At 52.0% G+C, this 24,497-nt stretch overlaps 3 protein-coding genes across 3 annotated transcripts; 2 read left to right on the forward strand and 1 right to left on the reverse strand.

Moving 5' to 3' along the window:
- Positions 1-666: 666 nt before the first annotated feature.
- Positions 667-2,583, reverse strand: LOC120665019 (22.3 kDa class VI heat shock protein-like). Its single transcript, XM_039944435.1, has 2 exons — positions 2,123-2,583; positions 667-1,319 (listed from the first exon to the last, which is right to left on the reverse strand). The coding sequence occupies exons 1-2, from the start codon at positions 2,445-2,447 to the stop codon at positions 1,066-1,068; spliced, it is 579 nt and encodes a 192-aa protein (XP_039800369.1). The 5' UTR covers positions 2,448-2,583; the 3' UTR covers positions 667-1,065.
- A 7,086-nt stretch (positions 2,584-9,669) lies between these two features.
- LOC120665020 lies at positions 9,670-10,185 on the forward strand. The gene has a single exon (XM_039944436.1). The coding sequence runs from the start codon at positions 9,711-9,713 to the stop codon at positions 10,029-10,031; it is 321 nt and encodes a 106-aa protein (XP_039800370.1). The 5' UTR covers positions 9,670-9,710; the 3' UTR covers positions 10,032-10,185.
- Positions 10,186-10,639: 454 nt separating this feature from the next.
- On the forward strand, positions 10,640-13,175 carry LOC120665021. The gene has a single exon (XM_039944437.1). The coding sequence runs from the start codon at positions 11,788-11,790 to the stop codon at positions 12,817-12,819; it is 1,032 nt and encodes a 343-aa protein (XP_039800371.1). The 5' UTR covers positions 10,640-11,787; the 3' UTR covers positions 12,820-13,175.
- The last annotated feature ends 11,322 nt before the right edge of the window (positions 13,176-24,497 follow it).

The raw sequence follows: 24,497 nt of genomic DNA on the forward strand, positions 1-24,497 counted from the left end.
ATACGGTCGAGAACACATCGATAACGGTCGAAACCCATCAAAACGGTATTTAAAAAACAATAAACATATCAAACAATAGAGCATAACATTAACAATATGACTTGACACATCTCATATGCAATTAGTGAAGATTCGATTAAGATATTAATCCAAATATCGAACCAATCCGTGATAACTGACACATAGTAGCATGCACGATAGTATGGCACAAAGTTGCACACAACATACGTGACATAGTCATACATGATCATTAATCAAATTTAAATAGAGACTTAAACATATACTAGCATGCCATTAAGAATAGTACTAGTGCAGGGCCGGCTGCCTATACCTACAGCTGAACCTCAGGTATGTCATCATCATCACCTGCCACATAATCATCATTGATCAGTTCTGAAAATTCATCCTACAAATATAAAAATATATTAGTACTCATATTATCATACTAAAGTACAAAACCAATAGCCAATAATGAAATGAGAAGAACCAACCTCACGGGGTCACTGCCTCACTGAGTCAGGGAGTGGGGAGTAGGGGATTTTGAGGCTAGAGTTAATCTGAAAGGCTGGGCCAGCAGGGAAGCCCGTGAGCTATTGGGCCGAGAAAATATGTGTTGGGCTGGGCTTTAAATACGGTAAGATTCCTAAAATACGATAATACCGGCGGTAAATTACCGCATAAATACGGTAATTTTCGAAAACGGTCTTTAGAGGCTGAAATCATTTTCGCTTTCAGTTTCGGATAAAAATACCATTTTTATTTCTGTATTTTCGGTAGCCGTTTTCATTTACACCAGAATCTCGGTAAAACCTCGAAAACGGTTCCCGGTAATCGAAAATTTTCGTTTTTGTTTTCAACCCTAGATCAACGTTAACGCATATGAAACATGCGATGATGATCTTAGTTAGCTCCTTTTTGTTCCTCCATATCTCGCAAACTTTTTTTATCAGGATCATGCCGTAATTTTCCATTTCTGCCTACTGCTCGAAGAATAATGCTCTACTCCAATGGGGGGGGGGGGGGGGGGGGGGGGGGCGGCGGCGAGGTTCGGATTCTCGCTCCGCCTCAGGCGGTGGCCTGGTGGGCATCCCCGGCCTTGGGAACCTTTATCTCCAGGGCCCCCTCGCCGTCGTCGAAGTAGGCCTCCACTTTCCTCCACTCCGCGTCCTCCGGCAGCTCCACGCGCCGGACGAAGCCGTGCTCCCACCACCGGCCGGCGCGCCAGTCCCGGCCGTCCGCCGGCGGCGCCCGCCACAGCCCGCTGATGTCGATCACCTTCATCGCGTCCCCGCTCACCTCCACGTCGCATTTCCTGCCACCTGAACGGAGACGGGACAGCCGAATCAATCTTTTTGCTCGACCTAGCTTAGAATAATGCAACGTGATAGATCGCCATGGTTTCTTGGTTCTCGGCATTCGGCAATCGTCTCGAACACTCTTTGCGCCTGCGTGTCTACGCCACGCCTCAGTGTGCCACACGCAAACGCAAGGTATATTTGTAGAGGAAAAGTATGTTACTATAGTGATAAAGCCAATTACTTTTTTTTTGAAGTAAATGATAAAGCCAATTACTATAGTGATAAAGCCAAGGGAAGCTAGTGGGGGGAAAAGAGGCTGCACACATGACTTGGTGAATGTTCTTTCATCCTATATAGCTTCTAGCTGCTGCTAGTTGCAAAAGATTTCTCTGGAAAACTGTAAAGCATCTGAACTCTGAATCGTGGATGGACGGCACACTGCCACCGCAATCTGCCCGGTCGCAGCTGCCGATATCCCGAGGAGACGCAACCGCAGCAGTAACGCTAACAGCTGGGTAGCTGATGAGGCAGGAGAGCAGAAATATTACAAGGACAAAGAATCTATATGTGCAGTGCAGCATCTTATACCGAGTTCTAAAGCTCTGAATTTGAAGTACTAATTCCAAATCATCCTATGTCAGTTTATCTGAAGTTTGCGCCGGGATTTAGATGTCTGTAAGTCTGTCACTGAACACTGTTCTGAATTGAAACCGGTTCGAAGCTTGCAGTCTTTGCGAAGGATGTTGCATGTTTGTTAATGAGCAGCGTGCTAGGAGCACGTTCAGAGACATGGAGTAGGCGGCGATCGATCGAGCAGCGCGTACCTGGTATGTCAGCCCTGAGGTAGTACTCGGCGTCGGTCTCGGCCCAGTCGACGGTGGTCCTGGCGGCGGCGCGCCGGAGCGCGGCGAGCAGCACCTCGGGCTCGAAGTCCCACAGCGGGAAGGCGTCGGCGGGGTCGAAGAACTTGCCGAACAGGAAGGGGCTGAACAGGGAGCCCTCCGCGAAGACGGCCCTCGCCGCGGCGTCGGCGCCGGCGCCCTGCAGGAACCCCGCGAACGTGTTCTCCAGCAGCGACATGCGCCACCTGGGCGCCGCGGCGGCATCGCCGGGCTGCAGCCGGACCTCGATCGCCCGCCGCCCCGGCATCGCCGCCTCAGGATCTCTCCCGGTCCCGGGGGGGCCGAGCGCGCCCAGAGGGAGGCCGCGGTTTATAGCAGCGGTGGCGCCGTGGTGGAGCTGGCTGGCCTTTGGGGAAAGCAGAGGATGGGAGCCGCGATTCCGTTCGGTGTGGCCTGGCTAACGCCATTGCCATCGATGTGATTCCTGCCTTTTTCCTTTTTTTTTGTTACTGGAAATAAATGGGCTGTGGGGGTCATCATGGCTGGCCTTTTGCGGTTTGGTCTCTGGGTCTCTGGGCTGCTGGAACACGCGGTTTTTTCTTTTTTATATTTTTTAAAAATTAAAATTTCAAAAATATATGTCCGTTTTCAAATATTTCAAAAATATACCCCGGTCGCCCTCCCATAGGGCGACAGGCCCAATGTGTAATTTTTTTTTTCAAATTTGCAACGAAATCCCTGGAGAGAAAAAAAAGACAGGGGACCTGTCGCCCCCCCAATGGGCGACAGGGGCCTGTCGCCCTCCCCTCGGGCAACAGGCCCCTGTCGCCCATGGGGGGGGGCGACAGGCCCCCCTTTTTTTTCTCGGACTTTTATTTTTGCAGGGACCTATTTTGAGCTATTCGAGCATGTATTCGTCATCATCGTCGGCAAGATCTCGGCCGCTAACTCCTACCGCACGTTACTTGTCCTTCATTAAATCACGGAAAAAAATCGCAAGAACTTCCCTTATTTCACGAGCATTATGGAACCCACAAACATAATAAGTTCACATAAATAATATCTATAAAAACAAATGATAAGTAACCTACCACAATCATAAACATCGGATACAAATAAGCGGTCCACAGCTATCTCATTACAAATAAACATCATATACATCTAACCACCCCTAGGGCGTCGGACCCTCTTAGTCCTCTGCTGGGCACGGACATGTCCCTCGGAGTAGGTGAGAACATCCGGAGACCTTACCTGTCGCTCAGGACGCGCAAGGGGCTGCGGTGTCTGCTGCTGAGAGATCCCAAGTGGTGCTCCTCCTAGCTGTGAATACCCCAAGACATCGGGGTCACCTTGCGCGGCAGGCTCTTCTGGACTCAAGCTGTCGAAGTCGTCTAAGGTGAATGTCTCGTTATCTGGTCGAAAGGAGGAAGAAGAAGGTCCGGCGCCCGCATCGGGGTAGAATCCTACGCAAAAAATATGGATGTTAGCGTACGCTCGTATATTTCGTAATGACATGTTGAAACCGAAATACGAAACATAAATTAACCTGTGCACGCCGGTATCTGTGGCCCCGGTACCATCCCTGGATACGGTCCGCCAACTGGTGCTGTCCCTCTAAACATTCCAGTATGGCCGAACGCAGTAGCTGGATCGTATCCTGTATGTGATATTAGTAAATATGTAGGAACACTTGATGTAATTTTAAAGAGATATGTACGTTACCTGTACTTGGGAAGAACTGCGACGTCGGCCCGTGTATGGTCGACGGACACGGGAACGACGACGACGCCTGAGACGACCCGTGGCTGTCTTCGTACTACACACGGCTTCCGAAGTTGTGCGTTACCTGACGCAACTGATCACGCTGCCTCGACCATGCCTCTATCTGCTCAAACTGGGTCATTGGGGATCCGGCACGTACCCTCGTCAGGTAAGTCGAGCAGTCCGTCTCCATCATGTTGCAAAGGCGAAACTGCATCAATTCAGTAAAGTTACAAACACATGAATTATCTTATGAATATGATTATATATATGCAAATATGATCAAGAGACTCACCGCGCCAGCTAGTGCCTCCACGTGGTGCCGGGCATAGCCATCCTGAGGCCTCGCCTGGTGTGGCTGCGGGTGAGTGTCAACAAAAACCAGACGAGCCCGAGTCCGGGGTAAGTACCAGGTGAGGTAAGCCCTAAAGGAGCTATCTGTGTGTGGTCCTGTTGGATGGACCAAGTGCTCGTCTGCCTGTTCCCATTGGTCCACCCACGGCTGGATCTTGGTGAGCCAATCATCAGAGCACGGCAAGCCACTCCTTGACAACCTACAAAGTGGACCACGAAGAATCGTTAGAATCGACACGAATGTATGAGCCAAGTTCATTCATAATTACCTGTGGTCCTGGCGACTGACACGCTCCAACGCGGTGGGCACCGGAAACTCCTGGCGCTGCCCAAACTGTCTCCTGACTCTCCAGGGGCAATATGCCTCAACTGCGATGTCATAAACCAGGACGGCGGAAGTAAGCCACAGGCTCGCATTCGCGGAGCAGTGCGAAGACAGGCCTGCTGGTGCACGGGTAGCCACAGCCTCTGGGCTGTAAGGCTCCCAGACAACGTCCTCGGGCGTCAGCATGTCGAGCTCCGAAACAAACTCAGGATATGCGCGTTTAACCCGCGCATGTGCCCAGGACCTCTGCATTCCGAATAAGTAAAATTAAAAGTGCGCTAATACATCATGTAACAATAAATAACAAAATTAGGTTTGTTGCGAACATACCTGACGCCAGATCCAGATAGTTCCCATAGTGGGCCTCTCGTCCTCCTCGTCGCCGTACATGCCCCCGTGGTAAGGCTCGTGGCTGACCAAGGAGCGACCAACGGCTAGCCTCTCGTACGACCAAAGCTGTAGCAGTAGTGGGCACCCTGACAGGATAGCGTTCCCATGTGTCTTCATGCACCCATCGCAGAGTCCACGGTAAGTGGCTGCAAGTACCGCCTCACCCCAGCTGTAGGGCGGTACGTCCTCGTCCCCATCCGCAATCTCCCGTGCATACGGAAGGAGAATCCTATCGACCGAGTTGCCATGAGTGTTGTTGAACATGATGTAACCAAACAACCAAAGTAGGTACGCTCCAGCGATCTGGTCACACTGTACTCGTCGACATCCACAGCCAAAAGGGCAGGCTGCATAAACAATTAAGATAAATAGTTTCAACTATCAATGGAACATGTGAATTGTAACAATTAAATTTATATTTGGAATGAATACGTACTGTAAACTGTAGGAACCAGGTCTTCGAAGGACCTGCTGCTCGCGGGTGCGGGTTGATCGGACCTGCTTCATCCACGTGGTCAACCAGTGCAAAATGGGCCTCCAGCTCATCCTTCCATGAGGCCGCCACCACACGCGGACCTACAGCCTCCCCGACGATAGGGAGGCCGAGGAGGTAGGCCACGTCCTGCAGCGTAGGAGTCATCTCCCCACACGGGAGGTGGAACGTGTGTGTCTCCGGCCTCCATCTGTCAACGAGCGCCGTCAGGAGGGATCGGTCGAGCTGAATAGGCCCAACCTCGACAAGACGGCTCAGAGTCAGTAGGCCGCCCTCACGTAACCTACAAAAAAACAAAAAATGTCGAAACAAAGGAATACCGGCGAATACATAAGTCATAAACAATAATATTTCATTACATACCGGTCACACCAATCGTTGTGTATAGAGATCGCCTCGCCGGGTGGACGAGGACGTAGCACCTCTAGGGCTCGGTGCTCAACAGCTGCAAAGTAAGACCTGTGGCTCGAGTCGATCACTGGGTCTAGTAAGGAGTCCATCTCCATACCTGCATTCAAAAATATATGAGAACACATAGCTAAATATATATTTCATACAAACTAGACACATAAATACAATAATACTTCATTACATACCTGCCATATTTCATTACTACATATTACAAATAATGAAATACAATTGTGGATCATGACACCGAATGCCTTCCACGAGCAATTCTCGCCGATGCTCGTCTGAACGTAGGAGGTGCTCCATCTCTGGGATTTCCGGAAGGACCGACGTCAGCAGCATCATGAAGTGCATTCTGAGGACACTTCTTGTAGTTGTGACTCAATGATCCACATTGGCTGCAACGTTTTTGTGCCTTGCTTGCTTCCGACTCGTCCATACCATTCCGAATACGACGTGTCTGACGGCGGCCTTTGCCTTTCTTAGTGGCTGGATCAGGAATAAACATCTTATTCTCATTATCCTGAGTGAAAGGCCCCACAATTCCAATCCCGTATACCTCATGTCCCCATGTGGATACAGCTGCTTCCTTGCTGAAGTACGGTGAAACAAATAGTCCTGGCTGTAACGCAGACTCTGCACATGCCGCAATGAGATGGGAGCATGGCATATGCAATAACTTAGGCTTCATGCAGGAACAGAATGCTTTGCCATCAACTGTAATCAAACTCTCCTGTACCACTCTATCTCTACGGATACCACGACCACTTCTATCCTTACATAGAACCTCAAATCTATGCTCCATTGTACCTGTGGATATGACGCGGTGCAGTTTTGCCTTTTCAATCTTCTCTTGCATATATTGTGTCACTCTTTTGCAAAACTGAATTTGGGGGTTGCTGATGTTTATGCTTGCAGCCGTGTAACGCTCTCTGAAATACTTCATGCACCCATACATGATGAACTCAACAATTCCCACAAGTAGAAAGGCACGACAAGAACGCATAACCATATTGAAACACTCTGCTTGGTTCGTTGTCTGAATATCATACCGTATTCCGTTGGTATCATAAAGGAATGACCATTTCTCTTTAGGTGCACCTCGAATCCAGTGTGAAAATGGCTTCTCAATTGAATCCCTAGCCTCTGCAGCCTGACTCGTGCCTGCTCCTGATGCCCTTACCTTCACTAGCTCTGCACTCAACTGATCAAGCATCTGCCATAATGCATTGAATTTTCTCTGTTGATTTTGGGTGCACAACCTCTTAAACAGGTTCTTAAGATCCTTGTTCTTCAAGTGTTCATAGAAGTTTGCACCCATATGCCTAATGCACCACCTGTTTTGGACATCAGGCCATAATGGAGGCGTTGTCGCAGTTCCACATTGCAATTTCAGTATTGATTGCAGGATACCTGCATGCATATCACTAATAAGGCACACATCTGGACGTGCAGCAACAACATGATTCTTCACTCGTTCAAGGAACCAATACCAATTGTCTATGTTCTCATTCTCAACAAATGCGAATGCGAGCGGAACAATTTGGTTGTTACAATCTACACCGATTGCGGTGAGTATCTGACCTTTATACCTTCCAGTCAAAAATGTGCCATCAATGCAGATCACCGGAAGACAAAACTGAAATGCTCTAACAGAAGCACCTATGCAAAAGAAGGCTCGTTGCATAATTGTTTGTCCCCTAGTCACGGCTGGTAAAAGGTATGTGTCATAAAAGCTTCCAGGATTTCTAGCAGCAACCTGGGATAACATACGAGGTAGGTTATCATATGATGCCTCGTATGTGCCGAACCGCATCTCGAACACCCTTTGTTTAGCCCGCCATGCCTTTAAATAACTGATGGTGTACTGGTAAATCTGCTCAATGTGTCGAATAATCATTTTTGGCTCATAATTTAGGTTGTCCATAATAAACCCATACATTTGCTTTGCAACAAAGTCGCATGATATATTGCGATGCGAGGGAATAACTTCTGACAGCAAACAAGTGTGCTCTGTGACAATGGAACATTTCCAGTTTGACTTCCATTTTCCCTTGAATGCATGTACTCGCCATGGACATCCAGCATTCACACACTTCACCTCATATTCTTTACTGCCAGACTTCACGACTCTGAATTCTCGTTTCAATGAGATTGCCCATAGTCTCACAACATCTTTTACGGCTTCAATGTTTGGATATGTTGCACCTTGCACTACCTCATTCCCTCTGTACTCCCACTCCTGATTTCGTACATCTTCTGCGATATGACTGCCAAAACCATGCTCTTTCCACTCTTTTGGCAATGAGTACTGCTCGTCATCAGATAAGTCCTCATATTCTTCCATCTCTATTGCGGTTTGGTCTTCTGCCTCCATCTCGTCCACAATGCTATGTATCCTCTCTCCCTCATCAGCAAGGCCCTGTGGTCCCATGTTTTGGTTCTCTGTCTCTTCTGACTCATCTTGCTCAACATAATTGGTCTCTCTTCGAATACTCGGAGTTCCTTGATCTGCACAATGTTGGATTTCATTTTGTGTCTTATCCCGGATTTGAATAAGAATGGCCAGAGGCCACCCACGCTCTAGAGCTGCTTGCATGTACGTACTTCTGCCAGTCATCAGTGCTGTGTATCATCATTAATTCCCATAATTCACTTTCTACCTCCCAATTAACAAGAGACTGGACAGTGATCACATGTGTCAACGGATCAACATGGAACCCACACTGCAGCCACTTACATATGGAACCAAAACTCCTTTCCAGAGGTTTATCTATGCCGCTAGATGTGCGCTTAAAGGCAGAAAGATCTACTCCATTTGGCCCATACATAATATTGTATTCACCATAAAATACTTGAAACTGCATTTTGCTCGACATATCTGTATATCACATAATACTTATCGAGTTATACTCTTTACTTCACTACCTTATTCAATAATCCGTAAAAACTAAGTATGGAATTCAACTATAACGTATAAGTATTCATAACTACGTGATGACTCTCGAATTCTATACTGCATATGCCAAATTCTATTCTAAATCATAATTAATTTATAAACATGTCTCTAATAGCACTGCAATTGTAATAATAAATGCGTAGAACTAATTTTCTAAACTAATTTACTACTACGTAACTACAAACTAAAGTATCATTGAACTCCTACTTAAATGGATCTACTATAGCACTAATTAAATTAAATTACTCATATTTAAATACGTAGTACTTAAATATAACAATATTTAAACTAAATGTACTAACCTGCAGATCACAAGTGCTGAATCCGGCAGGGCTTCGCCGCTTTCCTTCTCCTCACTCCTCTCTTTTTTTTTCTGGATTTTTGGTGGAATTTTCGGGCTCAAATGAGGAGGGAAGGGGAGGGCTGGGGCTTTTATAAGGGGGGAGACCCCGGTCGCCCGGGGGGGGGGGGCGACAGCCCCCCTGCCGCGACTGTGGGCCGGGCCCAGCGGCGGTCGCCCGCGGGCCGGGCGACAGGGCTTGTTTTTTTTCTCCAGGGACTTCGTTGTAAATTTGAAAAAAAAATTACACATTGGGCCTGTCGCCTTATGGGAGGGCGACCGGGGTATATTTTTGAAATTTTTGAAAACGGACATATATTTTTGAAATTTTAATTTTTTTTAAATATAAAAAAGAAAAAAGATCCTGGAACACGCTGGTAAATGGGCCGACCGTGGCGGTCCAAACCATCAGGATCTTCACGGCCCGGCCCACTTTTCTTGGTTCTCACGTCTCTCTCAAACCAAACGGGCCCGAGGTCCGTCGCTGACGAGACGCGCAACCCTAACCCAATCTCGTTTTCCACGTCTCTCCCTCTCGCGATGGGGCTCTTCTCGTGGTGGAGGGGAGGAGGGCGACGCGGCGGCGGTGGCCCGCCGGAGCAGCCGGGCCAGCAGGCCGCTGCGGCCTCCGGGGCCGGGGGCTCGGAGGCGGCGGCTTCCGGGGCGCAGGGGGCGGTGGAGGTCCGGCGGCAGCGGCAGGCGGCGGACGCGACGGTCTTCGAGTTCGGGTCCGCGGCGGAGTCAGGCGCCGCCGTCACGCTCGCGGGGTATTGCCCCGTCTCCGACGACCTCGAGCCGTGCCGCTGGGAGCTGGTGCCGGCGGCCGGGGAGGGCGCGCCGCAATTCCGGATCGTGTTCTGAGCGCGAGGAGCGCACCCCGTCCGGGACGATACCTGGTTCTAGAGGTATAGTAAAGGTGTGGGTGCGGTACTTGATTGTGTACTGGTAACCAGGCATTCAGCGAATAAAACTTGAGGTGCAATTGATGAATTTGATGATTTGGTTCGACCGATTATGGTTTTCTGTGCTCGATTTGCGAGCTGGTCATTTGATTGCTGCTGCTAAGATGAACAAATTAGCCACTACAGGCGAACACTAATGGTAGATGTCAAATTAGCATATCAAGGGGACTGTTTCTTACGTGTTGGTAGAAGCTACCGAAACTTGTAGATGAGTTATATAACGTGATTGAAAACTTTTGCAAGATACATGTTCGGTGTACATGGGAATTGCTGCCTTAAAATCACTGTGGTAGCTGTTGACATAATCTGTGGTGACATAGTAATAGAGCTGGAGTGCTGGACACTGAAAATCCTTGCACGGGGTTTTTATGGTGTGTAAGAAGAGAAGGATGGCTTCTTGGTATTTAGGAGAAACCAGAAGATAGTTGTCATTGCCATTCATGAGTTCTTGGCATGCTAATGGTTTGGTTAGCCGAGTTCAACCCCGGGGGGGGGGGGGGGGGGGGGGGGGGGCGAATGAACTAGGTAGCCAATTTGAGAACAGTAACAAAAATATGAAGTTAGAGAAGGTGGACTGGTGTCACTTTTGAGAGCGGGGTAACATCACTGTATTTTGTGGTTGAGTTACAGCATGTTTGAGAAAAGACGTAAGGATGCAGGGTCATTGGAAGTTAGAAGCGTTGGATTTTTTTTCCTGAACAAAGAAGTGCTGGATGTTGCTCTGTTCTAGTTGTGGTTCCATATTACTTGAGCTGGCCATTGAGATTTGAGAATTTTATATGGACTACTAAATTCTTGTATGAAGTTTTCTATTTTGGAAGGGTAGCTGTCTATATGCGCTAGCATCTCACCCTTGGGTTTGCTTAGATGATGGAATCCAGTTTCTTTTTTCCCCCATTTGAATGGACTGTTAAAACCACCAGTATGGCTTGAATCCAGAAGTTCAATATTCGTGGAGCAGCTCAGATTACATTTTTGTTTATGTTGTTTCCGACTTCCGAGAGTAACTTGAACGAACAATTTGTACATATGTGATCAGAAAACGCAGCGTATTGCCATTTGTGTTGATGTTTGTCAGTCACCTTACTGTCATATGTGACTTTGGGAAGGGTGATGCAAGTATGCCTGTTTACTTATTTGCTCTGGCAACTTCTTCAATCCTTGATACAGAAAAGAAACTATTGGTTGTATGATTTTTAGATTTCCTTGGAGAGGGGGCTATGCTTTTGTGGCCTGCGGATTGCTCCACTGCTTTGCATATTATTTGCTCTGCATGTGCAACAATCTTCAGGAATTGTGGATCTGTGTGTGATGATGATCTGCTGCCCTCGTACGTTCCAGTGGTTTGACCACAGCCCCATTAGCTGCTCACTTATATGTGCTAGTTATTCTGCTTAGACTGACAAAGAGGGATAGACCTGCTATTTCTCTGTGCATTGCTTCGTTTCCTGTCCGAAGCATGTGGCATTTCCAGATCCGGGACGAATGCCAAGTTCAGGACCATCACGCTGTGCATTGCTTCGTTCGTAAGGGGAGGTAGAAGACAAACCTGTGAACGGTTGGAGTTTGATCCGACGGAGAAACTGCTCCAAAAAGAAAATGCGCCAACTAGTAGATAACATTATCTTCCTCTCGCACCGACGCTTCCCGCGCCAATGGCCCTGAACAACCTCCTGAACCTTCCTCCCTCCGAGGTCGCGCTCAAGCCCCCTCTCCCGCCGCGCCCGTCGCTCTCCGCGCCACCGCGAGGGACCCATCTCCGTCGCTCCCTCACCTTCCGCAGCGAGCCGCCGCGGCCGACGCTGCGCGTCCACTCGTCGGCGTCGTCCCCGCCGTCGGACGCCGCGCCCTCGCCGCCGTCGTCGAGGGAGGACGCCGTCGCGCAGGCGCGGTCCTGCCTCGCCGCGGCGCTGCGGAAGCCGCTCGGCAACTCGGTCCCGCCCAAGAAGCTCAAGAGGCAGCGGCAGCCCCGGCTCCGCGCCGAGATCCCCGTCGTCGACGACTCGCCGGCCTCCCTCGCGCGCCTCGCGCTCGACGTGTTCTCGGGCAGCGCGGGCGTGTCGAGGAAGGGCGCGCCGGCGAGGCTGCTGCTCGTCTGGCCTTCGGCCGAGGCGCTGGCGGTGGCGCTGAGGGAGTTCGAGAACTCGGGGGACTCGACGACGGCGCACGCGCAGCTGGGCTCGGAGGCGCCGGGCGCGCTGAGCGTCTGCGACGCCGCGGTGTTCCTGGCCCCGGTGCCAGCGCAGGTGGAGCTGGTGAAGGCCTCCGCCGCCGCAGTGGACCCCAAGCCGGTGGTCCTGTTCAACCCGGCGTGGAGCTTCGACGAGGAGGAGGGGGAAGCGTTCGGCGCCGGGGCGAGGGGCTTCCTGGGGTCCTTCGACGTGGTGTACTCCTTCACGGGGCTGGAGGTCCGGGGCCTGCTGAGCAAGAAGAGGGGCGTGCTGCTCCGGTGCGTCGACGGCGGGCGGTTCGGCGGCGAGAGCTGGGTGCTCATGGTGGAGAACGACGGCGGCGCGCCGGTGGGGCAGGAGTTCAGGGTCGTGTCGCGGCTGAAGAAGCGACCGACGATCGGCGAGGTGGAGACGATGCTGTACAACCTCATGGCCGCCAACTCGCCGGTGACCAAGTCGGCCAGGTTCCTTAGGGAGATGGTGTCCAATGTGACCGGAGGGAAGGCCAAGCAGTGATTTGGATGACCTGCATGAATCATGAATGCGAGACTGATGGTTTGGGTGATTATTCAACGGTGTCCTCTGAATTTAATCGTGACAGGCATGCAACTGCTTCTGACATGGATGAGTGGCAGCACTAGGGAGATAAACGAATCGGATACGGACGGATATTACTGATATCGTATTTTTTTATATTTTTATTCGAATACAGAGTTGAATATGGATAGTGCTAGTTTTTGCCGAATAAAATTGCAATGGATGTCGACATCATAAAAATGTAACTTTTGAGTATTCGGATACGGATCAGTTACGGATATTGAATACTCGGAATCGGATACGGACGGATAAAAACCCTTCCAGACCGAATCGAATTCGAATATTGTCGGTACCCTGAAGCAGAGATACCCACTCTTACTGCAGCAAGACAGGACCCGCGTGGTTATCCGTAACTACGCGTAAGGACGGAGTAGCCAGGCCCCACCGGTTAGGCTTTTTCCTCACCAGGCCAACGGCCCCGGACCCGTTCCCCGCCTGGGGATGGGTCCGGAGACGCCACGTGTCTCTAAGGAAGGGAAGCTCCGAGTTGACAGCCGAGGCCTCGGACCCCCCATAGGGGTCCGGGACCTCCTGCGCCATCCGGACCCCCCCCTACCGTGTGGGGGTCCAGAGCCGCCACGTGCCCCCGAGGCGCGGGTGTGGGCTCGTGCGCGAGTCCTCCGCAAGGAGACTCGCCCACCCACCACATTTAATGCGGTGGTTGAGGCGTGCTCTGTCACCGCGGCACGCGGGACAGCCTTTGTCAGGCCTCACTGTGCACCGCGTATTACCAAGGTGCACAGTGCGGCCGCCTGTGCCGCGCCCGCGCAGAGTCCGTCTGCAGCATTAAATGGATACGACGGCACGGCACTTTTCCATCACGCCGCCTACGTCGCCCCCTACACAGCCGTTCAGCTACATGGCAGGCGACGCCACTAGCTACGTCTGGCATCGTCCCGACAAGACGACGCCTGGACATGATGAACGAGGGACACCAGGAGCAGGCAAGAGATTCCAGAAGAGAGATCCCCGCTGCCTGCGACGCCATGATGTATGAACAGTATGTTAATTTATACTACACCGTTGGGCCCACTTGTCGGGGACCCAACAGCCATGTACGCGCCTCCCTTGAGATATAAAAGGGAGGCGCTCGCTGCGCACTATAGACTTCAAGCTCTCCACACACACCAGCCCTGGTGAGCTCGCTCACTCTCGTGGGAAGGCAATACAACACACAGTGGACGTAGGGTATTACGCTCCGGCGGCCCGAACCACTCTAAATCTTGCTGTGTTCATCGTGTTCTTAAGTGAGATCTAACTGGGACTAGCTAACCCCCGAGTACACACCCTCCGGACTAGGGCGGGTGCCTTCCGCCACCCGGCCGTGTTTGCAGCACCACGACATTTGGCCGTGGGATTTCAAGGGTACCCACAGCCGGGTGGCGGAATGCACCCGCCTATTCCCAGAGAGGGAGTGCTCAGGAAGGTACTAGGCGATTGGGCTGATCTAGCTCTGAGATAAGCACACAAGAACACACGATCTAGAGTGGTTCGGGCCGCCGGAGCGTAATACCCTACGTCCACTGGGAGAAGTTTTGATCTCTGTTGTGTATGAGTCTATCCTCTGCCGGGCCTTGGCTCTCACCCAGCCTGAGTTTTCCTTCTAGCGGGCGCCCCCTTTTATAGACCAAGGGGGCGGATACATAGGACGTTGGGGCCCCGACAAGTGGGCCCAACGTGACTGCACAGCATACTACGCAGAGTATTTAGATGGGTACAATGGTTACGAATCTTTCCTCCGATACGCTCCCACGCCCTGCTAGCGCTACAGTGGTCTTCTCTTGTCCCGTCACCAAGGTGTCCGTTGGGGGAGCGTAGCTTGCGGCGTGGCCTGTGGAGGCTATTATGTAGGCGTCATAATGGGTGAAGCCGAGCCGTCGTATCCATCTGTTATGGCAGACTGGCAGGCGCGGCGTGGGCGGCGCCAGCAGCTCCACTATCTTGGTAATACGCGATCAATAGTGTCCCCTGGTCAAAGTATCGCCTCGGCTTCTGCTACATTAATGCGGACGTCCTCCTATCGTAATGAATGCCGCGGTAGGTGAGCCTTAATAAGGAGACCAAGCGGCCTTATATACGTGTCTGGGCCTGTTGACACGTGGTAGCCTCGGACCACCCCGAGGCGGGGTGACGGTTCCTTTCCTTGGAGAGGGGTCCGGTTACTATACAGGGGGTCCCGGACCCCATGGGGGGTCCGGGATTCCCTGGGGATCCGGTCCTCTTCGGGAGGTCCGGAGCTTCCAGCCGTTCGGGCTGACCGCCAGCTTTTCCCGGGACACGTGGTGCTCCCGGACCTTTCCCAACCAGGGGACGGGTCCGGGACCGCTGTTGGGTGAGCAGGGCTCCGGACCGCAGGGGTCCGGCTGCTGAACGTAGTTAAGGATAACTACAAGGCTCTTGCCTAGACGCAGCAAGAGGGGGTACCCCAGTCCTGGGGTACCGACAGTGACCCCCGGGCCCACCTCGGGAGAGGCACGAACCCGCGGGTGGGGCCACTAACGAGATGTGTTTCCACGCAAACTTGATTGCGTCGGTATGCTCATTCAAAGAGCGGGTGCTCCGGACCCCTGAGGCCAGTACATCGGTTGCCAGGTTCAGGCTCTAGAGTGCTCTCCACAGGGCGACGAAGGTGTAGGCTTAGGGTGCGGAACCAAGCTAAGCGGCTACACAGACCTCGGATCGCTCAGGGAGCATGCACCACCTCCCGGATCTGGCTTGAGTCGACCGTGGCGAGCGGTCTCCGCCGGAGCGGGCCACCGGAGTGGGTTTGAGTCGACCGTGGCGAGCGGTCTCCGCCGGAGCGGGCCACCGGAGTGGACTTGAGTCGACCGTGGCGAGCGGTCTCCGCCGGAGCGGGCCACCGGAGTGGACTTGAGTCGACCGTGGCGAGCGGTCTCCGCCGGAGCGGGCCACCGGAGTGGACTTGAGTCGACCGTGGCGAGCGGTCTCCGCCGGAGCGGGCCATCGGAGTGGACTTGAGTCGTTGCTGATGATCCGATGAAATATATCACCAGATCTGAGAGTAAGGTGCGAGAAACCAAGCCTTATACTAGAAGGGAGCTCGGGACTTCTAAAGACAGCAGTTCTCGGATACTAGAGTACTTATAACAGGGTAGTGAAGTACGTAAACTTAGGGTACATTACCAGGCTAAGCTACGTGGAGCTTCTCTACCCCAGGATACGAGCACTACTTCTCCGGACTAGGTCCTTAGGGGTCCGAACTGCCTTCCAGCTTGAAGGGGTGTCCCCACCTGGCCACAAGCCAGCAACTTATCTTGGATTGTTAGCAATAATAGGAAGATTCCGTTTTAGAGGAAAGAAAAGCTAAACCAAGGCGAATAAATGTAATCAAGGTGGAGCCTAGATAAAACTGAGAAAGATCTCCTTTATTATTGTGGTTGTCACGGTATACATCAGAGGTCGGGATTACGAGGTCGGACCTCTACCGCTCCGGTCCGTAGCTTGCCTGTTTGTGCGATAGGGCCAGAGGTCGGGTATACAAGGTCGGACATTGACCGCTCTGGACTCACACGTAGGCGCCACGTTATTACAAAGGAGGAATTTTCCCAGCCCTATTTTAGGAGTAACCTTCGGCTGCATTCTATACAGCATGTTCTTCTCTTGATTGGGAGTGGTATCACTACTCCGGGGTTTTTCATGGTCGTCGGAGGTGAAGGCGCCCTGGATGTGCCTGAACTGCATCATCCAGCATCACCTCGGGAGCTCGGGGGGCCACTCCTTGCCTAAGAGCTATCATATGCTTAGGTAGCATGAGACAAATTCTTTGGCTTTGAATGGGAGGGCCCCCCTGCCGCCGCCGCCGTCTGCCGATGGAAGCCAGACGCCCTTGCGCAGCAGAAGGACCGGTGCGAAGCGCGGAGAGGTGCGGTCGTTCGCCGGCTTGTCCTTGGTGCTAGCGCCAGGGGCCCCCGCGCCTGGCGGCGGGGCCCTGTCTGCAGCAGCACCAAGCTACGCTGAGGTGGCTCTCCGGTGCTGGCGACGGCAGGACGACACAGCCAACTTCCTCCGGGATAGCCGTCGGCTCCAGGCTCTATGTTGAGAGAAAGCCTTGAACCGACGTCATGCCGCCGGAGAGGAAGCATGGCCGTTGCTAGAGAGAAAACCTTGAGCCGACACTGGGATGGCGCGGGGCAGCACGCAACAGGCGTCGCCCCCGCGCACCACCGTGCCGGCTCTGAGGCGTCACAGTGGCGACGCACAGCAGGCGCCGCTGCCGTGCACCGTCGCACCGAGGGCGCTGGTGCCACAGCGTAGTAACATGTGGCGTAGGTGCCACTATGCCTCTCTTCATCTTCTCGTTCGTTGTTGCAGAGGATGAACACGGCCCCAGAAGCCTGAAGATCCAGCCAGCGCCTGATCCTCCCCACGGACGGCGCCAAATGTCGTGGGATTTCTAGGGTACCCACAGCCGGGTGGCGGAACGCACCCGCCTATTCCCAGAGAGGGAGTGCTCGGGAAGGTACTAGGCGATTGGGCTGATCTAGCTCTGAGATAAGCACACAAGAACACACGATCTAGAGTGGTTCGGGCCGCCGGAGCGTAATACCCTACGTCCACTGGGAGAAGTTTTGACCTCTGTTGTGTATGAGTCTATCCTCTGCCGGGCCTTGGCTCTCACCCAGCCTGAGTTTTCCTTCTAGCGGGCGCCCCCTTTTATAGACCAAGGGGGCGGATACATAGGACGTTGGGGCCCCGACAAGTGGGCCCAACGTGACTGCACAGCATACTGCGCAGAGTATTTAGATGGGTACAGTGGTTACGAATCTTTCCTCCGATACGCTCCCACGCCCTGCTAGCGCTACAGTGGTCTTCTCTTGTCCCGTCACCAAGGTGTCCGTTGGGGGAGCGTAGCTTGCGGCGTGGCCTGTGGAGGCTATTATGTAGGCGTCATAATGGGTGAATTCGAGCCGTTGTATCCATCTGTTATGGCAGACTGGCAGGCGCGGCGTGGGCGGCGCCAGCAGCTCCACTATCTTGGTAATACGCGATCAATAGTGTCCCCTGGTCAAAGTATCGCCTCGGCTTCTGCTACATTAATGCGGACGCTCTCCTGTCGTAATGAATGCCGCGGTCGGTGAGCCTTAATAAGGAGACCAAGCGGCCTTATATACGTGTCTGGGCCTGTTGACACGTGGTAGCCTCGGACCACCCCGAGGCGGGGTGACGGTTCCTTTCCTTGGAGAGGGGTCCGGTTACTATACAGGGGGTCCCGGACCCCATGGGGGGTCCGGGATTCCCTGGGGATCCGGTCCTCTTCGGGAGGTCCGGAGCTTCCAGCCGTTCGGGCTGACCGCTAGCTTTTCCCGGGACACGTGGTGCTCCCGGACCTTTCCCAACTAGGAGACGGATCTGGGACCGCTGTTGGGTGAGCAGGGCTCCGGACCGCAGGGGTCCGGCTGCTGGACGTAGTTAAGGATAACTACAAGGCTCTTGCCTAGACGCAGCAAGAGGGGGTACCCCAGTCCTGGGGTACCGACAAATATAATCGGAAAATATCTGTACTATTTCTTACCTAGCTGGTAGCGCTTATATCTTTACTAAAATTTTTAAATCCTAACTGAAATTTAGCTCATCTTGTCACTCCTATTTATTTATTTATTTGGATAGCTGTGCTAAAGTTTATCACTTTCGTCTATTAGCATTTGGTTCCGGACACAACCTAACACTATGTATATTGGAGGTTAAAACCATGTACTCCCAAGAGCACTGGATGAGTCGCAACTGCTTCTGACAGGCATGCAGCTGCTTCTGACATGGATGAGTCGCAGCTATAGATGTCCAACGGGCTGACCCGGCACGGTCCGGCACGACGTCGGGCCGGCACGGCCCATTAGTGGTCGGGCCGTCACGGGCCGGGCCGTCACGGGCCGGGCCGCTGTGCGCTTCGTGCTTGGCATACGGCCCAGGCACGGTACTATGGGCCGTAAAACGGCCCGGCCGGCCTATGAAGCCCGCCCTCCTCCCCCTCCCCAGCCTCCAGAACGACGATCCGTCGACCTCCAAGCCCCGAGCCATGGTGGCCGTCCTCCCGCCGCCTCATCCCCGGACCGCAGCGCCTCCTCGGCGCCGACGCGCGCGGGCACCTGGATCTCCGGGATCAGGCCGCTCGAAGCCGCCGGGGATTGGGGAACAGGCGAACAGCGTTCGCGGCGGCCCCTTCGCCTCCGCCAATACCGCCGGAGATGCCTCCTCCGCTGCCACTGGCGACGGTGTTGGCGCGGACCGCGCAGTGGCGGAAGGGGAGGACCGGAGGAGGGAGCGGAAGGGGGCGGTCGGGTGTGGGAGGAGGAGGCGTTGGAAGCGGCGGACATGGAGAGCAGAGCGGAGGAGACGAGGCGAAGCGGCGGACGTGGGGGAGGACTGGAGAAGCGAGGCGAGGTGGTGGCCTGGTGGGCTGGGCCGGCGGGGGAAAGGGGACCGGGCCGTGCTCGTGCCGGCCCATGTGCTTAGGGGGCGGCCCAGGCACGGCTTGCTCCCCCGGGCCGTGCCAGCCCGAGCCCGTAGGTCACCGAGCCAGGCCGTGCTTGGGCCGGCCTAAAAAAACAGGCCTCAGGCTGGGCTAGCGAGCTCGGGTTGCATGGCCATATATAATCGCAGCACACACAAGCTGTTCTGGTAGGTGATTCAGGGAGCATTTGCACAAACCTTTAGACGAGGACACTGCCATCTTGGTGATCAGCAACCAACTTACTACTGCTTGGAACCATCCCATACAAGATCGTTCTGTTCAGAACTTCATTTTAACAGCACTGGTTTAAACAACTCTCGCATCCTCTTTTTAGAGTTTAGACAATGTAATGTGATGTCACGGAAAATTATGCAGCAGTTCTTTAAAGTGAGATTTTAACTCTGGTGGTCAAGAGATAAGATATGCACCTACTGTGTTTAATTACTCCTTGCCATGAGGTTGTCACGCTGAGCATAATTAAAGCTAGAGAGCTCCTGCTGCCTTCTCAACCCAAATCCTCACACCAAAACAGCTTGCAATCAGCCATGGCTGCAGCTAAGCAGAGCAAGATGCTGCGCCCTTTCTGATACCCTTCTTCCCCACCCAGCCACATCAGCCCCCTACACCGACCTCGCCATCCGCCTCGTATCAACCGGTCGGGCGTCGTCAAGCCCACCATCGATCACCGTTATCCTGGCGAACGTCCAGTTGGTCCGTTCGACCCTCGAGCCGTCGAGCGGCACGCCCCCATGGCGTGCGGCCTGGTGGGATCGCTCCGGACGTGGAGATCGAACCTCTCCGCTGCCGAAGGCGACTCGTGGTGCATCGACGACCAGGGGCGGATCCAGTGGTGGGTTTAGAGGGGCTCGAGCCGCTCCTACCGCTGGAAATCCTATGAAGCCCCCCTAAGCCCCTCCTACAAATTTGAGGAAGATGAATGAGAGAAGGAGAGATTGGAGAAGGAAGAAGAAGAGGAGAGCCCCTCCTGGACTCAATCCTGCCTCCGCCACTGTCGACGACGCTGCACGGCTGCCCGTACTTTTTGCTTTTTAGCCTTTTTTTAAAGAATTTCACATTCAAATCCTTTTAGAAACGAATTGCGTTTTTGGATCTTGGGGCTCGACGCCACAGATCGTGGCCCCGAGGTTATACATCTCGGTGCCATGATATGCGGCGCCGAGATGTGGGCAGCACTCCAGCGCTGTAGCCACGGTGGCGTGATGTGGCACCGACCTTAGCACCCCGGATCTTGGCGCCGAGCTCCGTGCCACAGGTCTTGGCACCAAGCTCAACGCCGTGGATCTTGGCACCCGCCTTGCTGCCTTTACCCTGCGCCCTCTTCTCTTTCCCGAGCGTGCCTCCATTGTTCATCTTTGTTCTCGGTTTTCTCTCCCTCTCAACTCGCTCAACCATCTGAATCATCATATTTGACCATGAAAACTTTGATTTAATCCGTACATCGTCAAGAGCAAGGTATCCTCCCTCCCCTCCTGAATTTGTACATTTTGATTTGGTCTATTTTACTTGTATGTTTGAAATGTAGCTACTTAGAGTTTAGGGTTTAATTGTTGTAACGTGTATTATGCAACTAGGATGCCTAGGTGTGGTAAGTCTAAGAAACCGCCGGTGCGGACTGGTGATGCTAATTTCCTTTTGCTGCTGCCTAGTGGAGTTCCTATACCGATGTGTTTCTGCGGTGATCCTTGCAAGGTGTGGATATTGGATGTGTGCAAATTATGCCTTCGATCCACCAGCTCGTATGATCCGCATTGGGTTGATGGTGAGAATTTAAGTTTTGTCTTCGATTACTTTGATATTATTTGAAATCGTGTGTGAATATTGTGTAACAATGGATTATTTGTAGACCCCTTCGCTGCTATATGACTGGATTGACACTGAGATCAAGGAGGACACAAGAGGTATATGGAGCTGTGCAAGATGTGGAAATAAGAGCGGCTGGAGAGGTTGGAGAAGAGACGCCAGGAGGAGGCAGCTAAAAAGAAGCATTGGGAAGAACTGCAAAGGAGACAGGCAGCTGAGCGTAGGGAGGAGAGGGAGCGGAAGCTTGAGCGTGTTGACCGTGCCAAAGCCGCAATGAAGGAGAATCCAGATGCTTTGAGGAAGGAGAAGTGACCTCGTTGCATGCAGTAGTATGCGAGTTTACCTTGGGCAAGTCTAGCGAGTATTGAACTATTTTGGTCGACTGATGTTGTGTTATCATGTAATAAACTATTAGATGTGTTGTCTTTTACTTTAGTTTTAATTATGTTGTCATTTGTTCTCGTGTTGTCATGTACTGAACTATTCGGTGAGCTATCATGTACTCTAGTTTTAATATGTTGTCATTATTGCATGTTTGAGTATACTTTTGTGTTCTTATGGAACTTAATATGATCATTATTTCTATTTCTATTTAATTAACAAAGAGTTATTTAGTCGATATAATCTGATGGAACTGAATACATGCAACAGAGGACATTACATATAATCTGATGGAACTGAATACATGCAACAGAGGACATTACATAATTGAACAGAGACAACACAGAAAGTGGCATATCGGGTGGTGTAGAATAGTAGGATAATGAGGTCTTGGACTAAACCTAACATGCCTTATTCCACTAAACGAGAGAAGAAACATTGCATGTAACATCGAAATGTTACTAGGGTACTCTAGTAGTGCGGCCACCTACCATATTGTGTTGCACATTTTCCATAGTATGCTTCCGTTGCATGGGGTGGTGGTGGTGGTGATGACGACGATGGAGGACCGTTGGTCTTGTGACAGGGGCAACTGTAATAAGGAATAGTGCACCTTTCCTCTGGGGAGTCACCATCATCTTCCGCCTGGGAAGCGGCGCTCACTTCAGTCTCTAACTCGAAGATACAATTTTATAGGTGTTCGATGTACTCCTGATGCGGATCAATTGGAGCGGGATCGACCCACCTAGTGAACCCACAGTTCTCGGGAGCATCTGAAGACTATAACAAAAATCTCATGTAAGTTGTAATGGCAATAGAAAGATAATGAACAATCATTTGATGATAATACTGACCCAAACACGCGGGCATTTGAAGAAACGGCGACCTCCATACATTGCATTGGTGCACATCTGCACTAAGTAGTCCTCAGCATGCCTGCATTTTGGCCACTCCTCTTTGCGGTTATCATACTATCTGAGAGGTGTCACTTTGGTGAACTCTCTTTTAGTATGAGCTGGGAACTCAAACATCAGTTCTGGAAAGAAGTCTGAACCAAGAGGCCCATCTGTAGCGAAAATGGCCTCTCATGCCATATTTCAATATAATGTTTTGGCGATTGATGACACACGCAACACTTGAACTAATGTGTTTGCTTAGATGATATACTCAGGCTTTTAGGTTCAAGTGATGACAAAGAGAAGAGAGGCGAAGCTAGGCCCGAAGGGCCGCCCCTACGGGGGTCGAGGGGGAGCCGCCCCTCGCGGGTCTCAGGGCAGCGCCCTGAAACCTAAAAGAAATCAAGTCACCGGTTGAACCGACGCCAAGCAAATTACACACGTCGGTGCATTGACTTGAGCACGTCTGGGAGTTTTAGTATCACCGGTTAAACCGACGTAAGGCAAAATGTACTCATCGGTGCAATGACAGAGATGGCCTGCGGGCTAGGGTTTGGCACCGGATGAACCGACGATAGCAAGTTTGAATACGTCGGTGCAATGGCAGAAGCAGACCAAGAAAAATGCATACATCGGATGAACCGATGATGCACCGGTTAATGGCATCGGTGCAGTTGTCCAGAGAGTTTGTTTTTCAAGGATCAGAGGACAGTTGCACTCACCGGTTAAACCGACGCTAATATTACATACATCGGTCGATTGCGTCGGTTGATTGCCCGTACACGTAACGGCTAGTTTTCAGTGGGCAGTTTAGTATCACCGGTTAAACCGACGATGGCAATTTGGGGAGCATCGGATTAACCGGTGTTAAGCACAATTCTGGCAGCTTTTCTCCAACGGCTATATTTGCTTGTGCTGCCTATATATACCCCCAAGGCCGGGTCATTTGAGTGTGCTGGAGTTCAAAGAAGTATACTAGAGCTAAAGATCATCTCCAACCACCATAGAGCTTCATTGTACATCATATAGGCTTAAGCACACTTGTGAGAGTGCTTAGTGCTTGTAATAGGGATTAGTTCTTGCGAGAGCTCCCTTGAGAGAAGTCTTGCTGCGGCAAGCAACTTGTGATCCGTCGTGTGACCCTCCGTCTTGGTGTGGAAGTGGCAACGACACTTTGTGCGGGGGAAGAGGAGGCCCCCTCCTTGGTGGAGAAGCTCCGTAGTGGATTTCGGCCGGGTGACCGAGAGAGACGGTGGCGGTGCACGAGACTCGGTGTCTTGTGGGCACTTGCCTTTGCTTGCCGGCATCGCCATTGGTGGCGTAGTGCAAGACGGTGATCGGAAGAGCCTCGGTGTCCCGTGGACGTAGGCGTTTATGCCGAACCACGTTACATGACCGTGTCTACTCGGGAGTTTGCATCCCTCTTGCACTTATCTCTTTACTTACCGCATTACGTTTCCGCACTTACTCTACCTTGCATACCTTTACTTTCCTAGTTAGTTTGATTAGGATTAGCTAGGTTGCAAGTCTTTTTAGGGGTTAGTAGAGAGTAGCATAGATAAACCTTAGTCATAACTAGCATGCGTAGGACGTGTTAGGTTTATCTTTTGCAAGTAGTTTGAGCCCTAGGTTAAAAAGCGATTAGCGACCCTATTCACCCCCTCCCCCTCTAGGGTCGGACACCCCGGTGATCCTTACAATTGGTATCAGAGCTTGGTCTCACACCTCTTACGAGGATTAGCCAATTCTATTGGTAAATTTGTGAGAAAGCTCGTAGGAGACCCGTCGACTTAACAGTCGAGTGAGTATCATGTCCGGGGAAGGGATGAGTACCGATAGGGCTCCGTTTTTCGATGGCACGGGATTTCCACGGTGGAAAGTGCTTATGCAAGCACATCTTCAAGCCCGGGGGCTTGATGTTTGGCGTGTCACCGAAGAGGGCAAGAAAAATGAGAATAAGGCCGAGAGACAATATGATGCCATTGCAAAATCAATTCTATTGTCTTCTCTATGTGATAGTGTGTTTAATC

This window comes from Panicum virgatum, chromosome 3N (assembly GCF_016808335.1).
Source record: "Panicum virgatum strain AP13 chromosome 3N, P.virgatum_v5, whole genome shotgun sequence".
NCBI lineage: Eukaryota > Viridiplantae > Streptophyta > Magnoliopsida > Poales > Poaceae > Panicum > Panicum virgatum.